This window comes from Diorhabda sublineata, chromosome 5 (assembly GCF_026230105.1).
Source record: "Diorhabda sublineata isolate icDioSubl1.1 chromosome 5, icDioSubl1.1, whole genome shotgun sequence".
NCBI lineage: Eukaryota > Metazoa > Arthropoda > Insecta > Coleoptera > Chrysomelidae > Diorhabda > Diorhabda sublineata.
Genome location: NC_079478.1, coordinates 33,864,837 through 33,886,113, shown reverse-complemented (window position 1 = coordinate 33,886,113; position 21,277 = coordinate 33,864,837). Strand labels below are relative to the sequence as shown.

The 21,277-nt window shown below is 31.6% G+C and overlaps 3 protein-coding genes across 8 annotated transcripts in view; 2 read left to right on the top strand and 1 right to left on the bottom strand.

Moving 5' to 3' along the window:
* LOC130443803 (D-2-hydroxyglutarate dehydrogenase, mitochondrial) overlaps window positions 1–11,103 on the top strand; it is a 77,736-nt gene extending 66,633 nt beyond the window's left edge. For 5 of the 6 annotated variants that reach the window (XM_056778649.1, XM_056778650.1, XM_056778646.1 and 2 more), the window contains 2 exons: window positions 5,182–5,347; window positions 8,296–11,103. In XM_056778649.1, coding sequence (XP_056634627.1) covers window positions 5,182–5,347; window positions 8,296–8,549 — 420 coding nt within the window. In that variant the 3' untranslated portion in view covers window positions 8,550–11,103. The remainder of the gene's footprint in view (window positions 1–5,181; window positions 5,348–8,295) is intronic. The other variant, XM_056778648.1, reaches the window with a different exon arrangement.
* Window positions 11,104–14,149: 3,046 nt separating this feature from the next.
* LOC130444177 (D-2-hydroxyglutarate dehydrogenase, mitochondrial-like) lies at window positions 14,150–17,879 on the top strand. The gene is made up of 8 exons (XM_056779223.1): window positions 14,150–14,507; window positions 15,352–15,499; window positions 15,574–15,771; window positions 15,829–16,022; window positions 16,081–16,249; window positions 16,511–16,797; window positions 17,010–17,178; window positions 17,372–17,879. Exons 1-8 carry the CDS (start codon window positions 14,421–14,423, stop codon window positions 17,623–17,625), a joined length of 1,506 nt encoding a protein of 501 aa, XP_056635201.1. The 5' UTR covers window positions 14,150–14,420; the 3' UTR covers window positions 17,626–17,879.
* A 1,838-nt stretch (window positions 17,880–19,717) lies between these two features.
* Window positions 19,718–20,802, bottom strand: LOC130444178 (protein MAK16 homolog). The gene has a single exon (XM_056779224.1). It carries the CDS (start codon window positions 20,666–20,668, stop codon window positions 19,766–19,768), a length of 903 nt encoding a protein of 300 aa, XP_056635202.1. The 5' UTR covers window positions 20,669–20,802; the 3' UTR covers window positions 19,718–19,765.
* Between the last annotated feature and the right edge of the window lie 475 nt (window positions 20,803–21,277).

The window sequence follows — 21,277 nt, the reverse complement described above, 5'->3', positions numbered from 1 at the left end:
TTCTTTTATTCGCCCTTTCTTTCCAACTCTTTTATGTTATTATTAATCTATGTTGTAATATATTCAATTGTTTTCTCTTCCTTCACATTTCATCCCCGTTTTCCTTAACTTATTTCTTTCTTTTATTCGCCCTTTCTTTCCAACTCTTTTATGTTATTATTAATCTATGTTGTAATATATTCAATTGTTTTCTCTTCCTTCACATTTCATCCCCATTTTTCTTAACTTATTTCTTTCTTTTATTCGCCCTTTCTTTCCAACTCTTTTATGTTATTATTAATTTATGTTGTAATATATTCAATTGTTTTCTCTTCCTTCACATTTCATCCCCGTTTTCCCTAACTTATTTCTTTCTTTTATTCGCCCTTTCTTTCCAACTCTTTTATGTTATTATTAATCTATGTTGTAATATATTCAATTGTTTTCTCTTCCTTCACATTTCATCCCCGTTTTCCTTAACTTATTTCTTTCTTTTATTCGCCCTTTCTTTCCAACTCTTTTATGTTATTATTAATCTATGTTGTAATATATTCAATTGTTTTCTCTTCCTTCACATTTCATCCCCGTTTTCCTTAACTCATTTCTTTCTTTTATTCGCCCTTTCTTTCCAACTCTTTTATGTTATTATTAATCTATGTTGTAATATATTCAATTGTTTTCTCTTCCTTCACATTTCATCCCCATTTTCCTTAACTCATTTCTTTCTTTTATTCGCCCTTTCTTTCCAACTCTTTTATGTTATTATTAATCTATGTTGTACTATATTCAATTGTTTTCTCTTCCTTCACATTTCATCCCCGTTTTCCTTAACTTATTTCTTTCTTTTATTCGCCCTTTCTTTCCAACTCTTTTATGTTATTATTAATCTATGTTGTACTATATTCAATTGTTTTCTCTTCCTTCACATTTCATCCCCGTTTTCCCTAACTTATTTCTTTCTTTTATTCGCCCTTCCTTTCCAACTCTTTTATGTTATTATTAATCTATGTTGTAATGTCTTCAATCGTTTTCTCTTTCTTCACATTTCATCCCCGTTTTCCTTAACTCATTTCTTTCTTTTATTCGCCCTTTCTTTCCAACTCTTTTATGTTATTATTAATCTATGTTGTAATATATTCAATTGTTTTCTCTTCCTTCACATTTCATCCCCATTTTCCTTAACTCATTTCTTTCTTTTATTCGCCCTTTCTTTCCAACTCTTTTATGTTATTATTAATCTATGTTGTAATGTCTTCAATCGTTTTCTCTTTCTTCACATTTCATCCCCGTTTTCCTTAACTCATTTCTTTCTTTTATTCGCCCTTTCTTTCCAACTCTTTTATGTTATTATTAATCTATGTTGTAATGTCTTCAATCTTTTTCTCTTTCTTCACATTTCATCCCCGTTTTCCTTAACTCATTTCTTTCTTTTATTCGCCCTTTCTTTCCAACTCTTTTATGTTATTATTAATCTATGTTGTAATATATTCAATTGTTTTCTCTTCCTTCACATTTCATCCCCGTTTTCCTTAACTTATTTCTCTCTTTTATTCGCCCTTTCTTTCCAACTCTTTTATGTTATTATTAATCTATGTTGTACTATATTCAATTGTTTTCTCTTCCTTCACATTTCATCCCCGTTTTCCTTAACTTATTTCTTTCTTTTATTCGCCCTTTCTTTCCAACTCTTTTATGTTATTATTAATCTATGTTGTAATATATTCAATTGTTTTCTCTTCCTTCACATTTCATCCCCGTTTTCCTTAACTTATTTCTTTCTTTTATTCGCCCTTTCTTTCCAACTCTTTTATGTTATTATTAATCTATGTTGTAATATATTCAATTGTTTTCTCTTCCTTCACATTTCATCCCCGTTTTCCTTAACTTATTTCTTTCTTTTATTCGCCCTTTCTTTCCAACTCTTTTATGTTATTATTAATCTATGTTGTAATATATTCAATTGTTTTCTCTTCCTTCACATTTCATCCCCGTTTTCCTTAACTTATTTCTTTCTTTTATTCGCCCTTTCTTTCCAACTCTTTTATGTTATTATTAATCTATGTTGTAATATATTCAATTGTTTTCTCTTCCTTCACATTTCATCCCCGTTTTCCTTAACTTATTTCTTTCTTTTATTCGCCCTTTCTTTCCAACTCTTTTATGTTATTATTAATCTATGTTGTAATATATTCAATTGTTTTCTCTTCCTTCACATTTCATCCCCGTTTTCCTTATTTCTTTCTTTTATTCGCCCTTTCTTTCCAACTCTTTTATGTTATTATTAATCTATGTTGTAATATATTCAATTGTTTTCTCTTCCTTCACATTTCATCCCCGTTTTCCTTAACTCATTTCTTTCTTTTATTCGCCCTTTCTTTCCAACTCTTTTATGTTATTATTAATCTATGTTGTAATATATTCAATTGTTTTCTCTTCCTTCACATTTCATCCCCATTTTCCTTAACTCATTTCTTTCTTTTATTCGCCCTTTCTTTCCAACTCTTTTATGTTATTATTAATCTATGTTGTACTATATTCAATTGTTTTCTCTTCCTTCACATTTCATCCCCGTTTTCCTTAACTTATTTCTTTCTTTTATTCGCCCTTTCTTTCCAACTCTTTTATGTTATTATTAATCTATGTTGTACTATATTCAATTGTTTTCTCTTCCTTCACATTTCATCCCCGTTTTCCCTAACTTATTTCTTTCTTTTATTCGCCCTTCCTTTCCAACTCTTTTATGTTATTATTAATCTATGTTGTAATGTCTTCAATCGTTTTCTCTTTCTTCACATTTCATCCCCGTTTTCCTTAACTCATTTCTTTCTTTTATTCGCCCTTTCTTTCCAACTCTTTTATGTTATTATTAATCTATGTTGTAATATATTCAATTGTTTTCTCTTCCTTCACATTTCATCCCCATTTTCCTTAACTCATTTCTTTCTTTTATTCGCCCTTTCTTTCCAACTCTTTTATGTTATTATTAATCTATGTTGTAATGTCTTCAATCGTTTTCTCTTTCTTCACATTTCATCCCCGTTTTCCTTAACTCATTTCTTTCTTTTATTCGCCCTTTCTTTCCAACTCTTTTATGTTATTATTAATCTATGTTGTAATATATTCAATTGTTTTCTCTTCCTTCACATTTCATCCCCGTTTTCCTTAACTTATTTCTTTCTTTTATTCGCCCTTTCTTTCCAACTCTTTTATGTTATTATTAATCTATGTTGTACTATATTCAATTGTTTTCTCTTCCTTCACATTTCATCCCCGTTTTCCTTAACTTATTTCTTTCTTTTATTCGCCCTTTCTTTCCAACTCTTTTATGTTATTATTAATCTATGTTGTAATATATTCAATTGTTTTCTCTTCCTTCACATTTCATCCCCGTTTTCCTTAACTTATTTCTTTCTTTTATTCGCCCTTTCTTTCCAACTCTTTTATGTTATTATTAATCTATGTTGTAATATATTCAATTGTTTTCTCTTCCTTCACATTTCATCCCCGTTTTCCTTAACTTATTTCTTTCTTTTATTCGCCCTTTCTTTCCAACTCTTTTATGTTATTATTAATCTATGTTGTACTATATTCAATTGTTTTCTCTTCCTTCACATTTCATCCCCGTTTTCCTTAACTTATTTCTTTCTTTTATTCGCCCTTTCTTTCCAACTCTTTTATGTTATTATTAATCTATGTTGTAATATATTCAATTGTTTTCTCTTCCTTCACATTTCATCCCCGTTTTCCTTATTTCTTTCTTTTATTCGCCCTTTCTTTCCAACTCTTTTATGTTATTATTAATCTATGTTGTAATATATTCAATTGTTTTCTCTTCCTTCACATTTCATCCCCGTTTTCCTTATTTCTTTCTTTTATTCGCCCTTTCTTTCCAACTCTTTTATGTTATTATTAATCTATGTTGTAATGTCTTCAATCGTTTTCTCTTTCTTCACATTTCATCCCCGTTTTCCCTAACTTATTTCTTTCTTTTATTCGCCCTTTCTTTCCAACTCTTTTATGTTATTATAAATCTATGTTGTAATATCTTCAATTGTGTTCTCTTTTTGTACAATTTCTTCTTAATTTGAGCCATACACTCTGTTTTATTTCTAATTTTTAATAATTTTTTTACGTTATCCATTTATTATACATCAAATTCCTTATTTGCATTCCCTATGTGCTTTACCTCATTATATATCGATAATTGTCCCATATCTACTTCCTCTCCATAGTTTTTTATGATTTAAATCATTATCTCAAAGCTTGACTACCGTTGTTTTATCACTGCTAAGTCTAAAACTGACTCTTTGAAATCTGTACACAACACTGCTCTTCGCCTCTCCTTTGGTACCTTTCGCTCAAGCCCCGATGCTAGGAAAGCTAATAAGCCACCACTAACCTCAATACTACAATCTCTTCTTCTGTCATATGCTGTTAAAGTATCTTCTAATACTTCTAATCCTGTTCAATCGCTACTTACCACCACGCCCCTACCTACTAACTCACGAATAATTGTAAATTCTATCCATCAATTGCTCGCACCTCTATTCCAAAATACCGACCTTTCTTTGACCTGCTTCCTGCATAAAAATCCTTCGAGATAATTATTATTTATATGGATGCCTCCAAAGCAAAGAATCCGGTGTCGGTTGCAAACGACGCACTCATAAATTCTTTCCGGTATCCTTCGAGTTCTCAAATTAATCTCTCCTCCCCATAAATATATATCCCAAAACTCTTGATATAACAGTCTCTTCGCCATGCCAAAGAAACCGCAAAAAATCCTTCAGGAATCCCAGTTCAACTTGCCGATGATCTGAAGACTAACCTCATTCAAGAATCTTGGCGCGATATATGGAGCGTAGTGACAATAAGAAGACTACTCATCAACCACACAAAAATTACTTATTATTTGATGTTGTCAGAAAGTCAAAGTTGTCAGGTTCCTGTATCTGTTAAGCACATCCTCACCTGCAGTTTGATATGAAAACCAACCTCAAGTAGACATTTAACTATCATGTAAAGTTTCTTAAAGCCACCAAACTGTGTGCTGTGCTTGGGTGCCAATGACCAGAGCTGTCGTGGCACGTTAAACTGAAATAAAAAAAATTGTGTTGGAGGGAATTTTATTGAATCTACAGTTCAAAAATAAATCAACTCATCCATCTATTACTATGTCACTAATGACACACTTAATTTCAGTCTATATGGGATTTGAGGGAAAGGATAACCGAGGCGCTTCTTCACGACGGATACATCTTCAAATATGATATTTCACTTCCGACTGAAAGTTTCTATTCTTTGGTTGAAATAATGAAAGAACGGTTGGGTGATAGGTCTCATAGAGTTTGTGGATACGGACACCTTGGTGAGTTTTCGATACCGTGTGTAAAGAAACGATATTTGAGGCGACTAGAATCAAAATCCGCCGAGTCCATCTCAAGAAATTTTCGGAAAAGTGGAAAAAAACTGTCACAAACAGAAAATTCAAAGTTTTTTACCAAAAAATCAATAATTTGTTAATCAGGAACCATCCATTGACGGTACTCTGAGAGTATTTATTGCGGGAGTTCTGCCCTTTATATTCTCTTCAATCTTCTCTTTGCTGGTGGCTCTTGATCACATATTTGATTAGTGAGATCTTCAGATGGTTAGTAACGTACCAGAAGGCTCTACTCAACCTACGGAGTGTTTTGCATTGGAATGTTTTCAGTATCTTCGTATTTGAAGGTTTACTGCTGCCCCATAGTTCTATTCGGAAAAATTTAGAATCAATATTTGGAGGGATTTGAAACAAAAATGAGCTTCGGCTGCAAAGGGATTAGTAAAACAAATGTTTAGTAAAAAATCTTGACATAAAATTTTATTTATTGTTATATTAGATCACACAATATCTGTATCAATTTTCTCATCAACAATAATGTTTTCGTATTCTTCATTGCTGAGATCTTCGGCTTCTTCAACGGTTTTCCAAATTTTAGCGTCTTGTGGTTTCTCCATCCTTGTCCAAAGTGCTTTGTTGGCAGCTTTGCAACATCTTTTATATTTAAGGTTAACCCCCTTTTGGGTAATATGTGAGACATTTAAAACTTTGGCTTAGTGCCAGATGTTGTGCTTGACAAGTTTCAGTTCTATTAAAAAACTTCACCCTGGACTGGAATGTTATTTTTCTTCTTGTTCTTTTTTAGCATAATCCTTTTTGATGGAGTGAACTTTATGTGCCACAGATTCAGTATTCCAGTGACTCCAACATGATAAACACGGTTCCATGTTTCCCCAGAACTTCTTCATACTCTTCCGGCTTAAGAATATTGTCCTTATTTTTCAAAACTTTCTCAATCAATCCAAACATCCTGTGGAAAATTAATCATAAAGGGTAAACGACTCGCAGAGGTGACTATGGGTAGTCACGTGATGAAACTAGGCGATTCTATTGGCCGATTTGGATTTGGCGGGTTTGTGAAACTGAAAATGGCGTGAAAGTGCCTTTAGATATGGCGGATACTGCAACTTAACCTCAAAATACACTAAGATATGGCGGGATTTGCTACAAAATAACTCTTGTACTGAATTCAGCATGGGAAAAACAATACCAAACTTAACTTCGAAGAAATATGGCGGTTTTTGATTCTAAGCACCTCATTTTAAACTTACATATCTGATATTTCATTTGTTAATCAAAACTTATATATTTAAAAGGGAATTATAAACGAAAAAGTAAATATGCTTGGGGATCGACTTGGTCAAGTATCATCTTCAAAGAATCTATTAAAACAACGATTGTATGATAGTTTTTTCTGGAATCTGGAAAACTGGAATCGTCACGATTTTGCCAGGTGGGAATAAACGATACGTTGAGCACTGAAAATAATTGAGATGGGAGAAAAAAAATATACTTTTACTATTTATTGCCTATCTTCAATATTTGGTACCTTATTTAAACAACTCATTATTATAATTTCATCACCTGTAACTATTAGTTCAGATATTCATGGCTATCGGTAATAGAATAGCCTAAAATTAAGAGATACCAACACAAACCTTCCAAAGACCACTTCTACTTCATGCAGTCTTCAATATCATCGTTTAAATTTTGTTTAGAACCCAAAATATGTTTCGTCATTATACTGGACCTGAAGATGCGTTTAGTTTCAGAAATATTGTATACCTGATATCGTTAGTCGAAGTTTTTATGGTTGGATATTATGAAATAGCTCAAAATCAATAACTAATAACGTGGGCTACCTAATTGTTGGTTTATACAAATTCCAATTTGGTTAATTACATTTTGTTGTTGTCAGAGATCGGTCTTGTCAACAGTTGAGTAACTCCAAGCTTGGCAATGTCTTGAGCTATTTCATTGCTCCTGTATCCAGGGATCCAGAGCACTTCTTCCTTTCACCAGGCAGCTCATTGAATTCCTTATAGCATTTCTAAATAAGCTCTAAAGTTGCATTTGAAATATCGGAACCAAAGAATATCTTTGTTTGAACGTATTAACCTATTTTTGTCATAAATTATTTATTTTTTGGGGAAAATTGAAAGAATAAGTTTGTTTTTGGTAGCTTTTCAAATATTGATAATAATTCGTTAAGCAAAATCAATAAATATTTACTTAAAGTAGTTAAAAACTATTGCTGGCTCAATTTTGTTGAATTCATTTCATTATTGCTACAAAACTGATAAAATTAAATTTAGTTCCAGTTTTTTTTTGATTTCTCTATATACTTCCTCGTATACCTCTTTGCGTCGTATCTTAATTCAACCAAGTGTTATTCTTTTAATTTTGAGCTCATTCTTGGCTCCATCTTCTCTTTCTTGGTGATATTCATGGCTCCATATTTATTCTGGACAGTAGTCATGTGTCAAACTTCACTATTGGTGTTACTCATGTTCCATCTTCCTTGTTTGAGATATTGTTGGCTAATTCTACATTCTTGGCTCTATCTCCTCTTTCTTGGTGATATTCTTGGCTCCTCCTTCTTTGTTCTGGTTGATATTCCAAAACATTGTTCGCATAGTTTTGAAAGTATTATTGTGCCTCATAGAATCTCCAGGTTGGTTTACACTCGAAAAGCTTCTGAAAAAAAGGATCTGAAAAGTCGGAATTATTTTGATTTACCCTATATTTTGATATCACTAATCATTAAACATTTATGACATTCTATAATTGCAATTGCAAAATAGAGAACTTTGTAATTCTTAATATTGAATTTTATCGGTAACAATAATAATTTTTTTACTACCACTCATGTTTTTTTGTATAATTATTTTTGCCAAAAATTAAATTTTGATGTAATTTTTTGTTGTTTCAAGGCGATGGTAATATCCATTTGAGTATCTCAGTGTCTGAATTCACCAAAGAAATCCTGGATCTTATTGAACCGTACGTTTACGAAGTCACCTCAAAGTTCAAGGGAAGTGTGAGCGCTGAACACGGAATCGGATTCAGAAAACCGAAATACATGCATTATTCCAAAAGTAAAGAAGCTATAATGTTAATGAAACATATAAAAAATCTCATGGATCCCAATGGCATCCTCAATCCATATAAAGTGTTACCACCTTAAAGTAATTTGTATAAGAACATTCAGAGCAGAAATTCACTAACTAGTTTTTGATTTTTACATAATTCACTCGTTGCAACAATCCTACTTTTCTATCCCAGAGTGTATATTAAATTTATTTATAACAAATTCCTGTTTATTATAAACGAATCACTTACAAAATTTGTTCAATGAAAATAATTTTCCACAACAAATAATAAATTGATATACTCAATTATTTATTAGTGGGTACAGCAAAATTTATTGTTTATGTATAAAAATAGTAAATAACAAAATTTCTATTCCAAGTTGTAGTGAAGACTATTTTGATTTACTAACAGAAAAAATTTTATATTAAACTTACCAAGCCAAAAAATTTTGTAATTGATTTACATATTTTTGTATTGAATACACATTTTTTTAAATTAATAAAATATATTCAATTCATATCTTACCCCTCATGTGAAGCTAAGAATTTGGATTAATTGGTCTCTATCTGTCGCTATTCGGAATAGTTCTTCTATTACCAGCCCTAATATTTCGTTGGCATGGTACCTTTTTGGGACCCATCCATCTTCTGCCCTCAACTTTTCCCTGATTGATCAACCAATCAGGGAATCAATGTGATAATTCTACAGAAGAAAACAATAATTATTTTTTTTTCAATAGGGAGCCTTGTTGGTCCCAATTACTTTGGTAATCCCTTTAGAGTCCCTTTGACACAGTTTACAGCTATCCAGAACAGAGAATTTAAGGCTCCACCTTCTTTCTTGGTGTAATTCATGGTTCCCTCATTGTTCTTGGCGATTTTAATAGCTCCCTTTTCGTTCTGGTGATTTTAATAGCTCCATCTTCGTTTTTTACGATAAAAATGACTCCATCTTTGTTCTTTGGCTATATTCATGGCTCCATCTTTGTTCTTGTTAATATTCATGACTCAATCTTCCTTCTTGATGTTAAATATGGCTCCATCTTCGTCCTTGGCAACTTTCACTGTTCCATAATAACAATGGCTCCATCTTCATTCTTTGGTTATATTCATGGCTTTGTTCTTGGTAATATTCATGACTCATTCTTCTTCGTTCTTGGTGATATCTATAGCTAAATCTTCGTATTTTGGTTATATTCATGACTGCATCTTAGTTCTTTAGTTATATTCCTGGCTCCATCTTCGTTATTGGTTATATTCATAGCTCCATCTTCATTGTTGATAATATTAAAGACTCAATCTTCGTTCTTGGTGATATTTTTGCCTTGTCCTAATTGCTCTAGTCATCCCTTTACATTTCCTTGGCTACCCTTGCCGTAGCTATCCAGAATTGGAGAATTTATTGCTCGTTTTTCTACACTTCCGTTCTTGGTGATATCAATGACTCCATCTTCGTTCTTGTTGATATTCATGGTTCCATCTTCCAAAGTTAGCAGTTATTACTATAATTCATAATGAAAAAACTTTGTTAGTCCTGATTGCATTGATAAGCCCTCCACACTCCCTTTGGTTTCCGTTGCTATAGCTTGCAGCTATAGCTGAGAATTTTCTAGACGTTTCTGGCTTTGAAGCAAGGCTCTTCGGATATGTCAAATTCTAAGAATTTTCCTCCATAAGAGCTTGATACTTTCCTTTTTTTTCCACTGAACTTCCATTAGCTCTGGGATTAGACCTACTAGAATCTTTGCCTTCCTTCTACTCAACTACAATATTTTTGCTGTCAAATCCGAGGGGGTTTTTCCCGCTTATGACGTTTTCGATCTGTTTACAACCATATAATTTGACCCATGCCTTTTTTTCGTTTAACACGGTTTAAAGTTTTCCTCAATCCAGTAGTACTGATTGGAATCCTTTCGGTGATTCACTGGCTCAAAGTTTGATCATGTCGTTGGCAATCCCTTTGCCCCTGAGTCCTTTATATCCAGGATTGAAGTGCAGTAGTCCTTTCTCAAGTTAGCTAATTAAGTGACTTGTACCATTCCAGAATCAACTCAACGAAACCAAAGATTGTTTTTGACAAAGACCTTCAACCTATTTATGCCCAAAATTATTTTTTAGTATAACTGGGAGATTCAAGCTCACCAGTGTGATAGGAAAGCTTTTCATATATTGATATAGGAAAGTGGAAATTAATCTTTGATTAGAACAAATATCTTTTTGTCTATCTGTTTTACAACTTTTTGGATATTGTTCTGAAAATTTTGTTTTGAACTAATCAGCATCACAAGGAAAAGAAAAATGATAAAATAGGTACTTCAAATATTTACCTCTTTTTTCCTTTCCAGTAGTTTTCTTCATCTTCAATACAAAAATATTGAAAATCAATCATAATTTCCTCATTAACAAATATTAATCGACACAAAATGAGAACATTGTAGATGGAAGACGTTGTCAAATGTACAGATATATTTTTATATTTGGCGAATCGGAAATTTATCTACCTTCCTTCCTTTTTCCCCTACTTGTACCGTTTTTACATAAAAAATGTTGTGTCTACGTTTTCAAATTTTTTTCTCGATATGAATTTATTAGAATATTTGTTATATTTAAATAGTTATCAAATTTTGGAAATATATTTTATTCAAAAAATTGTTTTTTTCTATATTTACCAACTATATGATTTACAGTGGAAACCAGAATTGTAGACTTAAAAGAAGTGTAAATACATCAATTTGGAGATGTATATACAATGTCAAATGCTTTATCATGTACTCTACACTCATGTCATGATCCTCGATATCATCCAAAAACCAAAAAAAGGATTATTATATAAAAAGTTGATGATCACAGTCTCAAATACTGTGGTAATCCCTTGGTTTCCGATGCTATAGCTCATAACTGTCAAGAATTAGAATACTCATGTCTGTCTCTTCGTTTTTTGTGATATTCTTAGCTCCATGTTCATTTTTGGTGATATTCATGACCCCATCTCAGTTCTTGGTAATATTATTGGCTCTAAATTCTCGTTCATTCAACATGTACCCAAAGGTTCCAGTTACTAATATTACTCAAAGTGAAGAAGCCTTTTTGGTACTAATTGCTTTGGTAATCACTTTATAATTCCCCTGGTTGCCCTTGCTGTAGCTCATAGCTGTCGATGATTAGAGAAATGATGACTTCATCTTGGTTTTTGGTGGTCATATTGGTCATATTCATGGCTCCATCTTCGTTCTTGATTATATTCATGGCTCCATCTTTGTTCTCGGTGATATTCTTGACTCCATCATCTCCCACTTGGTCATATTCATGACTTCATCTTCGCTCTTGATTATATTCATGGTTCCATCTTTCTTCTCGGTGATAATCTTGACTCCATCTTCTCTACTTGGTCATATTCACGGCTCCATCTTCGTTTTAGATTATATTAATGGCTTCATCTTTGTTCCTGACGGACTTTTTATACATAGTACATTTTTGTTACTTGAATTTTTGAATTTCATTAATATTATTCATGATAGACCCCAGTACCAGTTTGTAGTATTGACATTAGACTTTTTGGCCTACATGATCCAGGTAAGTCGTGATTATCAAGCTTAATACTTAGAATAGGCAAAAATTTATATTTTGTAAAGTTATTATTGCAATTAATTTTAAAAAATAGGTATTTGTCGTGCTGTTAAAAATAGTAGTAACAATATAAAAGTTAAACTTAGTATCTATAGTCTCCCTGCAGTCCTTAACTACAAAAATAAAAAGAGCTCAATGGAAATTAGCTTAGTAGAATTAATCTTAAAAATACTGCCATGGACTAGCAATATCCATGAGCCAACGTTGAGTAATTACGAGAGTTGTCTATAAAATAAGGTTCCCAGATAGCTGCGAAATCTAGGATCGTTGTTAGGCGAGATTTGGCGTGTAGTTTAGCTCCCTTTCTCCCAGTTTCCATCCCTGGGAGCTGTCTGTAACGTTCATTCTTGTCTTGAATCAAAGCGAGATAATCCCTGATATCAGCAGGCTCTGCATTTACAACCGACGAAGAGGTTTTAAGCTATCTTGGTACACCGCGTGCAAAAATAGAAAGAATTCTAAGCTTTCCAAATATGTTTTAACCAATTCCAATAAATATGTTTTTTATTGTGGAAATTCCGTGAAAACCTCAATTTATTTACAAGCATAGTAACTATAAATTGTTCTGGAAAGCTTTTACTGGAATGATTTTCATCCGCTTTGTCAATGTCAGCATATCAATAGTGAAACTTATTTATTTGAAACAAATCTTCATCTTGTGTTTCAAAATACATATTTCACTATAAATACGCTCTTAATTAAGTATCTAACAGATTGACTCCTCGTATTAAGCAGGGTTTCACAGAAGGAGACAATGACAAAGTTTTTTTTATATAGATATTTATGAAATATCAATAGCGTAGTTAAACTTGAGATTATTCTCGCTATCGACGAATAAAATATTATTTTAAATAATTTGTAAATAATAAAGTACTTAAATGACTATTTATAATGATTGTAATGTTAGTTGTCTATGTCAAAATTGTATGTTTTAAGACCCAATACGCAATCATTTCTCGACTGGGAGCGTGGCGTCTCCTGTAATCCAGCTACTTGGAGGTCGGGTTCAGCGGATGGTTTGAGGTCGGGAGTCCTGGTTCAGGGTTATCCTACGTCGACCGGGTGTCCACACTAAGCATGGCGTCGATATGGGCGTCCTGGAGGAGTCCTGGACGGCCAGGTCAGCCAAGGAGGGGCGAACCGGGCCAGGGGGGAAACTCAGCAGCCAAAAGTCCCCGCGTCGTGCAGTAGTGGGATCGCGCCTGGGAGTGGGAACCTTGTGTCAGCCCGACCAATACAGCTAGACCTGGATCTTTTTTACATCGTTTTTTCATTTGTTTATAAATTATCACAGTTAATCGATTACAATTGCGATCAAATCACATGAAATTAAAACAAACTAATGGATATGTAAAATACTACCATTTTTAATCGCGTATCAATAAAAAAGAAGGATTCTGTTTTAAGGTTAATGTAACTTGTACTATTACCCAACAGATAGCACCGCTAATATAATGAAATGTGAATCAATTTTATTTAATTTATGTGAATAAAATATTCCAAAAATTGAGAATAAGTCATTTGGTGTCAATGTTTTAAGTATAATCCATTAAAATATACATTTAATTTGAAGCAAAACCAAACTTGTTAATGGATATTTATAAAACCACCATTTTTAATCCAATATCCATAAATCTCAAGGTTTTTGTATGTGAAAACAACTTTACTATTCGCCTATAGATGACAAGACTAGTATAATAAAATGTAATTTATTTTTTCTTTTTAGTTTGTGAGAACTAAATTATGCTAAAAATGGAAAATAAGTCATACATTCAATAATTATTACTCATGATCCATTACAGTATCCGATCAAATTTGATATTTAAATATAGTATCAATAAAATTGAAGGATTCTATTTAAAGTTTAATGTAACTTATACTATTCACCAACAGATGACACCGCTATTATAATAAAATTTACTTTCCTATTTTTATTTATTCTAAATGATCTAATTTCAAATTATTAAGTGAAATTTATCGTAAAAGAATTTTGAAGAATCAAGTGTCACCGGCAATTTATAGTATAGAAATAGAAAAATATTTCTTAGAATTTACAATGAAATTTTTTAATCGATGTTTATTTTTTTGGTAAGACTTATCCTTTTAAAGAAATGTGTAACTATTTGCATAAGTTCTATTGAAGTAGTACAAAATAATCATAATTTATTTTTTCGTACTATTAATAACTAGTTGAGTTGAAGCCAGCCCTGATATTTTTATTACAAAATTAAACTGCTGTAGGCTTAAACTTTCAACTCTTATCAGTAACTGACTATCAGTTAAGAATAAAATTCCTATAATTCTTTTTGGTATTCTCATATGTCAATAGTTTTTAAATAATGTTTTCGAAGGTATTGAAGACTTATACAGGGCGTGCTAATGCTTATTATAGGAATTTGTCACAAAAGTTACCAGAGTTTACAAAAGTGAGTAAGCAATATCTTTTTTGTTATCAGAGTTCATTTACATTTCAAAATAGGTTATAATATTAAATAATATCCTTCTAATTATTAAAAATACAATCTTAAAAAAATTCATTATCACATGTTGAAAAGTATTTTAATGAGGTTATTGGATTTAGTTTAAAAACATTGTACTTTACAAAGAAAAGGATTTATTTGATCTACCAATCAATACATTTATATCTTTCCTTTTGCAAATGATCTGATTTTTTCCAAATTGAGCTAATATCAGCTCACCTGTTCTCACTTTGATACGGTGGATCAAAATTAATGATAAACTGAGACATTCCTTCAGTATTTTATAAAGGGCATTGGATTTTGTTTGAAACATTTTTCCATTAAGGATTTTTTTAGAAGGCTTTACACCAAACTGTACTTTACAAAATAAATTTTGACATAGTTCAACGCACATTCCTTTTCAGAGAAAGGAAACGAAAATAAATTCGCAAATCTCAACTACATGTTAAACACCAGGCTTACTAAACACCGCTCAAAAATAGAAGTAAATGTAAAGGAACCCAACTAATAACTAAAAAAAAATTTCAAATTAACAGAAATCCTTTATGTAGGTTTTGTATATGTTAGAGATAATAATTTTCACAAAATATTTTTGGAAGTAATGATATTTTTTTGATCATAATACTTAATACCTACATTAAAAGAAGATTTTTAATGGTTCTTTGGTACTATTAGTTATTAATATCTGGTAGTTCTTACCTTTTAATGTGCTGGTAAACATCTTATTCTTCTCACAATTTTGTTTTACTTTTTCTTCTGCATATAATAAAAGAATCATTTTCTTTTTTAGAATGTGTTTGATGTATCAAGAGGTAACTACAATTATATAAATGACGGTCACATCCATTATTTCCGACGTGTATTAGGTACAAATAGAGTTATTACAAATCCAGAAGATGCAAAAAAATATAACGTCGATTGGTTTTCTCAAGTAAGAGGTTTGTTTTTTTTATTTTTAGTAGAAACTATAATACTGGGTTTCGTTTTTGGTTACCAACTGATTTTTTTATAGGATCAAGTAATCTTGTTGTTAAACCAAAAACTACTGAAGAGGTTTCTAAAATTTTGTCTTTCTGTAACGAGAATAAATTAGCAGTGTGTCCACAAGGAGGAAATACCGGGGTAAATGGTGGATCCATTCCAGTTTTTGATGAAGTGATTATATCAACTGAATTAATGAATGAAATTATTAGTTTAGATGAAGATTCAGGTTGGAAAAGGATATAAAATTTTTCGTTTTAGAATAGTATATTATTCATTTGTTTAGGTGTACTAGTTTGTCAAGCAGGATGTATTTTAGAAACTATAGATAACAAGGCAGCTACAAAAGATTTAATAGTTCCTTTGGATCTTGGTGCGAAAGGATCTTGTCAAATTGGAGGAAATGTTTCAACTAATGCAGGTGGTTTAAGACTGTTGCGTTTTGGAAATTTACATGGAAATATTCTCGGATTAGAAGTTGTAAATATATAAATATACTTAATATAGATGCTTGAGTTTTAAAAAAAATTATTTTCAGGTAAAAGCAGATGGTGAAATTTTAGACTGTCTTGGTACTCTTAAAAAAGATAATACAGGATATCATTTGAAACATCTCTTTATAGGTTCTGAAGGGACATTAGGCTTTGTTACGAAAGTCTCTATTCAATGTCCATCGCGTCCTAAATATATAAATGTAGCTTTTCTAGGTAAAACAAGAAGCATTTTTTATAAATTTGATTGGGAACTTATGTATTAAGAGACTCTTTTAACAAAGTTCTTTAAATTGAACCCTCCATTTAGGTTTTCACCTGATAGTTAGATTAAATTTTGTATTTTCTTGATAGCTAATATTGCTCTCTTCATTTTTATTATTATTAACTAGTTTTGTATGTTGAACTTGATTTAATATTTTAGCATATCTATTACCTACTTTTAGCCAGACAGATCTGTTTCCACTTCTGTTTTAGGTTTACAGAATTTTAACAAAGCCCTTAAAACCTTAAAATTATTGCGGTACCGCCTTGGAGAAATTTTATCTGCCATTGAAATTATTGATTACTGTTCAATGGATTTTATTAAAAATGTTGTCGGACAACTATCTCCCATAGGAGATTATCCATTCTATTTATTGATAGAAACTTCTGGAAGTAACGCTCTGCACAATGAAGAGAAATTAAATAGTTTCTTGGAGGAATCTTTACAAAAAGCTTTGGTACTTAATGGAACTGTAGCCAATGAGCCAAATAAAGTTCAAGTAAGTTATGATTTCCTAAGTAAACTTTGTATTCAATAATTAAAAATTTACAAAAATGTCAGCATTTTAAATATAAACTTTCTTGATCTTTGTATGATAGTTTGAAAATCTGATGTGTTACAGCTGACAAAATTCCTTTCGGTTTCTGATTGTTTTCTATATCCCAGTTCTATGGGAAAGATGATCAAGTCTTAATTAATGGTATGTTTCAGGATATCTGGTCCATAAGAGAAAATATACCGAGTGGTTTTCAAAAAGTGGCATCCAAAATGTTGTACTATGATGTATCTGTACCTTTGGCACATTATTATACTATCGTTGATGATGTCGCCGATTATGCTAAAGACATCAGTGAGCGAGTATTTGGATTTGGTCATATAGGTAACATTTGACTATATAGTATAAGTTTTACTCAACAATCACACTTGTTTCTTGTTTCAGTGTTTTTCTAATTGAAAAGCATTTTTTTCAATTTTCAAATTTTTGCTATTTGTTTGTATTAATTTTCCAATATACTTTCATTTATTATTGTATAGTTTATATAAACATATTTAATGTACACTATTTTTGGTAGGTGATGGTAATCTACATCTACATATTCAACTGAAGAATGATTTAACTAAGGAAGTTAAATCAAACTTCGATTCTTTCATTTTGGAAAAAATTGTGACATATAAAGGTAGCATTAGTGCTGAGCATGGTGTGGGATTTACAAAAGCGAAGCTGATGGATAAAATCAAGCCCCCAAGTACTTTAAAAGTAATGAAGGATTTGAAGAAACTAATGGATCCAAATGGAATACTCAATCCATATAAAGTTTTCATTTAATGTTGAAATAAATACTTGTTTTCAATGAAAGTTTATTAAACCTAAAGTCCTCTGGAAATTTCCTCATATAAAGAAAATATTGGAGCAATTTAATAGTAGGGAAGATGGGGACACCTTTCTACATAGAGAACTCAACAGTTTCGATTTCTTGCCTATAATACTACTCAGAAATTGGACAAAAGGTCAGCCATTACCCTTTCCTTATGGATAACAAGTGCCATATGGATTCGCGCCATTCTTTCCATAGTTACTGAGTGTTTTAGTTAGACATGTTATAAGACCTCAAATGTAAGACCTGATTTCAAATAATTAAATTCTTCATTAAATATAAATAAATACTCCCTTTATCAGAAAATTTTGGTGGCACTTTGAGGCGAAAAAAAGATTGGAAGGTACTCCCACTGTTATTTCAGGTTTTATCTTTTTTATGGGTTATAAAAATGGAGTGAAGTTATAAGAAGCCAGAAATAAATGAAGATGTCGCTAAAGCAATGAAAGTAGTTTACGATGGAACATCTTTAAGAGTAATTGCAGAATTATTCGAATGCACAATTATAGACGGAAAAAAGTAAGGTAGGAGTTATCAATCTTAGCAATGATGAATTCAATAGAGTCGCAGCCAACACATTCTACACCTCTAAATATACTAGTCAACAAGTGCTCATTGCAGAACAAGTAACCATGTTTTAGAAATATATAATTAGATGTTTAGAACTTAATTACAAGTTGACAGCTTGCTTATGATTACACAAAAGAGCTTGGTTCAAAGATCCCAAATAGATGGGAGAAAAACAAAATTGCAGGAGTCTGTTTTTGAACGTTTTGGAACATATTAAGATGCATAAAAATTGTTCTGCAGATAACAATATTATTGTAGGACAAGCACGAAACCCACTGTTCACTAGATGCTGTAATGTATGCCAAGAAAAATGGTATGGTATTAGTGACCTTTCCACCACACTGCCTTTTGATTATGAGGTCCTTGGACCTTTCAAGTCAAAGTTAAAAATATCTCAGAATGACTAGATGATTTCAAACAGGTAAAACAATCAGCATCCACAACCTTGCTGCAATGGCAAATATCACATCATTTCAGTATTTAAAAAAACCGGTGACTGGCCATTTAATTGCCTTGCTTGGAATGATGATAATTTTGTAGCTTCATCTGTAAATCACATGCCTGAGAAATTATCAGCTCTTGAGAACTGAGTAGAAAGTTTCCCAAGTACAAGCAAACAAACCTCTATTGCAGCAGTCTGGACACTAAAAAAATCACAACAAAAATGTAAAAAAACTGCTAATGTTAAAGAAAAAATTGATTTTGAAAAGTACCTAATTGATGAAACAGTGTTACAAGTTAATGATTTCATTCTTGTAGAGAAGAAAGTTGTTATGTATATGAGAGAAAAAGAAGAAGTTGAAGAAAAAGATTGGACTTAGACTGGAAAGTTCTTGCAAGAAAATGATTCACGGAAATTGAAACTTCCCCAACCAAACATCACTGGAGGAATCGGGCGTGTCTACCATGACATTTCCAGTGAATTTGTCTTCAATTCAAGAAAAAATCATGTGGCCTTGGGCTTAAAAACTTAATGAAATGTTTTTTCTAATTGAATAATTAGAAAAAAATGTTATCCTGAAAAGATATAGTAATTTCTTTATGTGTTGATATTAAAATAAATTTGATATTTGTAGTTGTTGAAAAGTACCCCACAGATAGGGTATATTTCAATATAGTGCAAGTTTAATAAAGGTTAAGTCACATGTACCTACTTGAAATGTTAATTTTTAAATAAAAGTGGCTTAGTAAAAAATTTAAAGGTGGAAACTTTTGAAAAGTGCCCCCTTTCTCCTAGATATCAAAATGTGCTTTGACATTTTCATGGCTAGATGTAATAATATGAACAAACAAACATTCAAGTTTGGAATGCTGCTAAGAGCTTTGCTTCATATTTTTGTGACAAGATGTCACATTCTAATGAAGCACCCTTTCTTGCCCTCACATTCATTGATATTAATATAATTACATACTTACTTTACATATACACAAGCTTTAAAAACTTTTAATATATCACAATTTTTTAAAACAAAATTAAAATCACTGTGTAGTATATATTACCATGTTTTACACATAAATATTTTATTTAACTATCTGCCTTTGAATTTCCTCATGTTCCATCTCATATTCAATTTCAACCCTAGGCCTATTACTTTTCTTATTCGATCCTGGTTTAGGTTTATCTCTTTTATTCTTAGCGGTCTTTTTAGTCACACTTGGAGTTAAATCTTCTATATCAGAGCCATCTGATGATTCAAAGCTACTATCCAAGTCTATTTCTTCGGGAATGCCACTAACACTTTCAGTATCACTGTCTTCATCATCTGATTCGGCTACAACAAATTCGGCAGTGTCTAAATTATTTTCATTTTCCAGTTCTTGTTCTATCTCTTCCTCGGATTCCAATTCTCTTTCTTGTTCAGCATCCTCAAACGTTTGTGGAGAAATATTGTATAAATCTTGATATACACCTTTTTTTAATCTATCCAATAGAGTTTTTTCTACTCCTTTTTCAATTCTAGCAGCAATAAGAGCTTTTTCTTCTCTGCGTTTTTCTCTTCTTTCTACTTTACTTTGAATTGGAACCAACAACTTTTGTCTTCTAAGTTTTAATTTTCTCATTCTTATTAAATATTGCGTTATTTTTACAAACCTCTGTTTACATTTTGATTTTATGAACCCAGGCCAATAAAGTAGATTTTCATTAATTTGATGAATAGCTTTCTCAAAGTTTCTAGAAAGTTTCACTTTCTCCCAAGTCTTTTTAGGAAACGCTGATCTTTCCGCTGTTTTCATAAATAAATATATTATCCCATTTTCTTCCCTTACTGTGGCGTATTGACTGTTCGCTAATGGACATGACGATCTGTTACATAGACCTGTAAGATTATATTCATTTCGGCAAAACTTTTGAGTCTTTGTTTGCGTTTTGTACGAACAATGTGTTTTGTTAATGATACTCCATACAACGTCGTCGTGTTGCATATTAAAACTTTGTGTTGTTACTTAAATATAAAGCGAAAACATACAACACATGTGCAACTTAAAACTTTTAACCTAACAAAATTTTCCGATATAGGTTAGAATAAATGCAGAACGACTTCTTCTCTATTGGCCTTTTGTCTAACGATATACAGTCAGGATCTGTTTAACTTTTTACAACCTGGTGTGAAGAGTGTACCATGAGGTACGTCTGAAGACCTACGCAGAACTACAACCCTAATTATACCAAAAAATAATCATTTTTTTGAAGAATAAACTCTAATGAATTATCACATTTTGACTTCACAAGTCTTTATTGAAATAATATTTGGATTGTATTTACTTCTTGTTATATGAACATAAGTTCAATTATAAAAGATTTGTAGTATATAGCGTCAGGTTCAAATCCAAAAGTTACCGTTGTCGCAATACTAAACACATTGTTTGCTTTACCACTACACCAACATTCACAATTACACTGTCTGACTACATACAGAAACACAATCCTACACCAACATCGTTCAAAATTACACTACTCCTCAAAAATACACTGCCTGACCTACACTACCACTCACAATTACACTGTCTTACTGCATTTACACTACAGTTGTC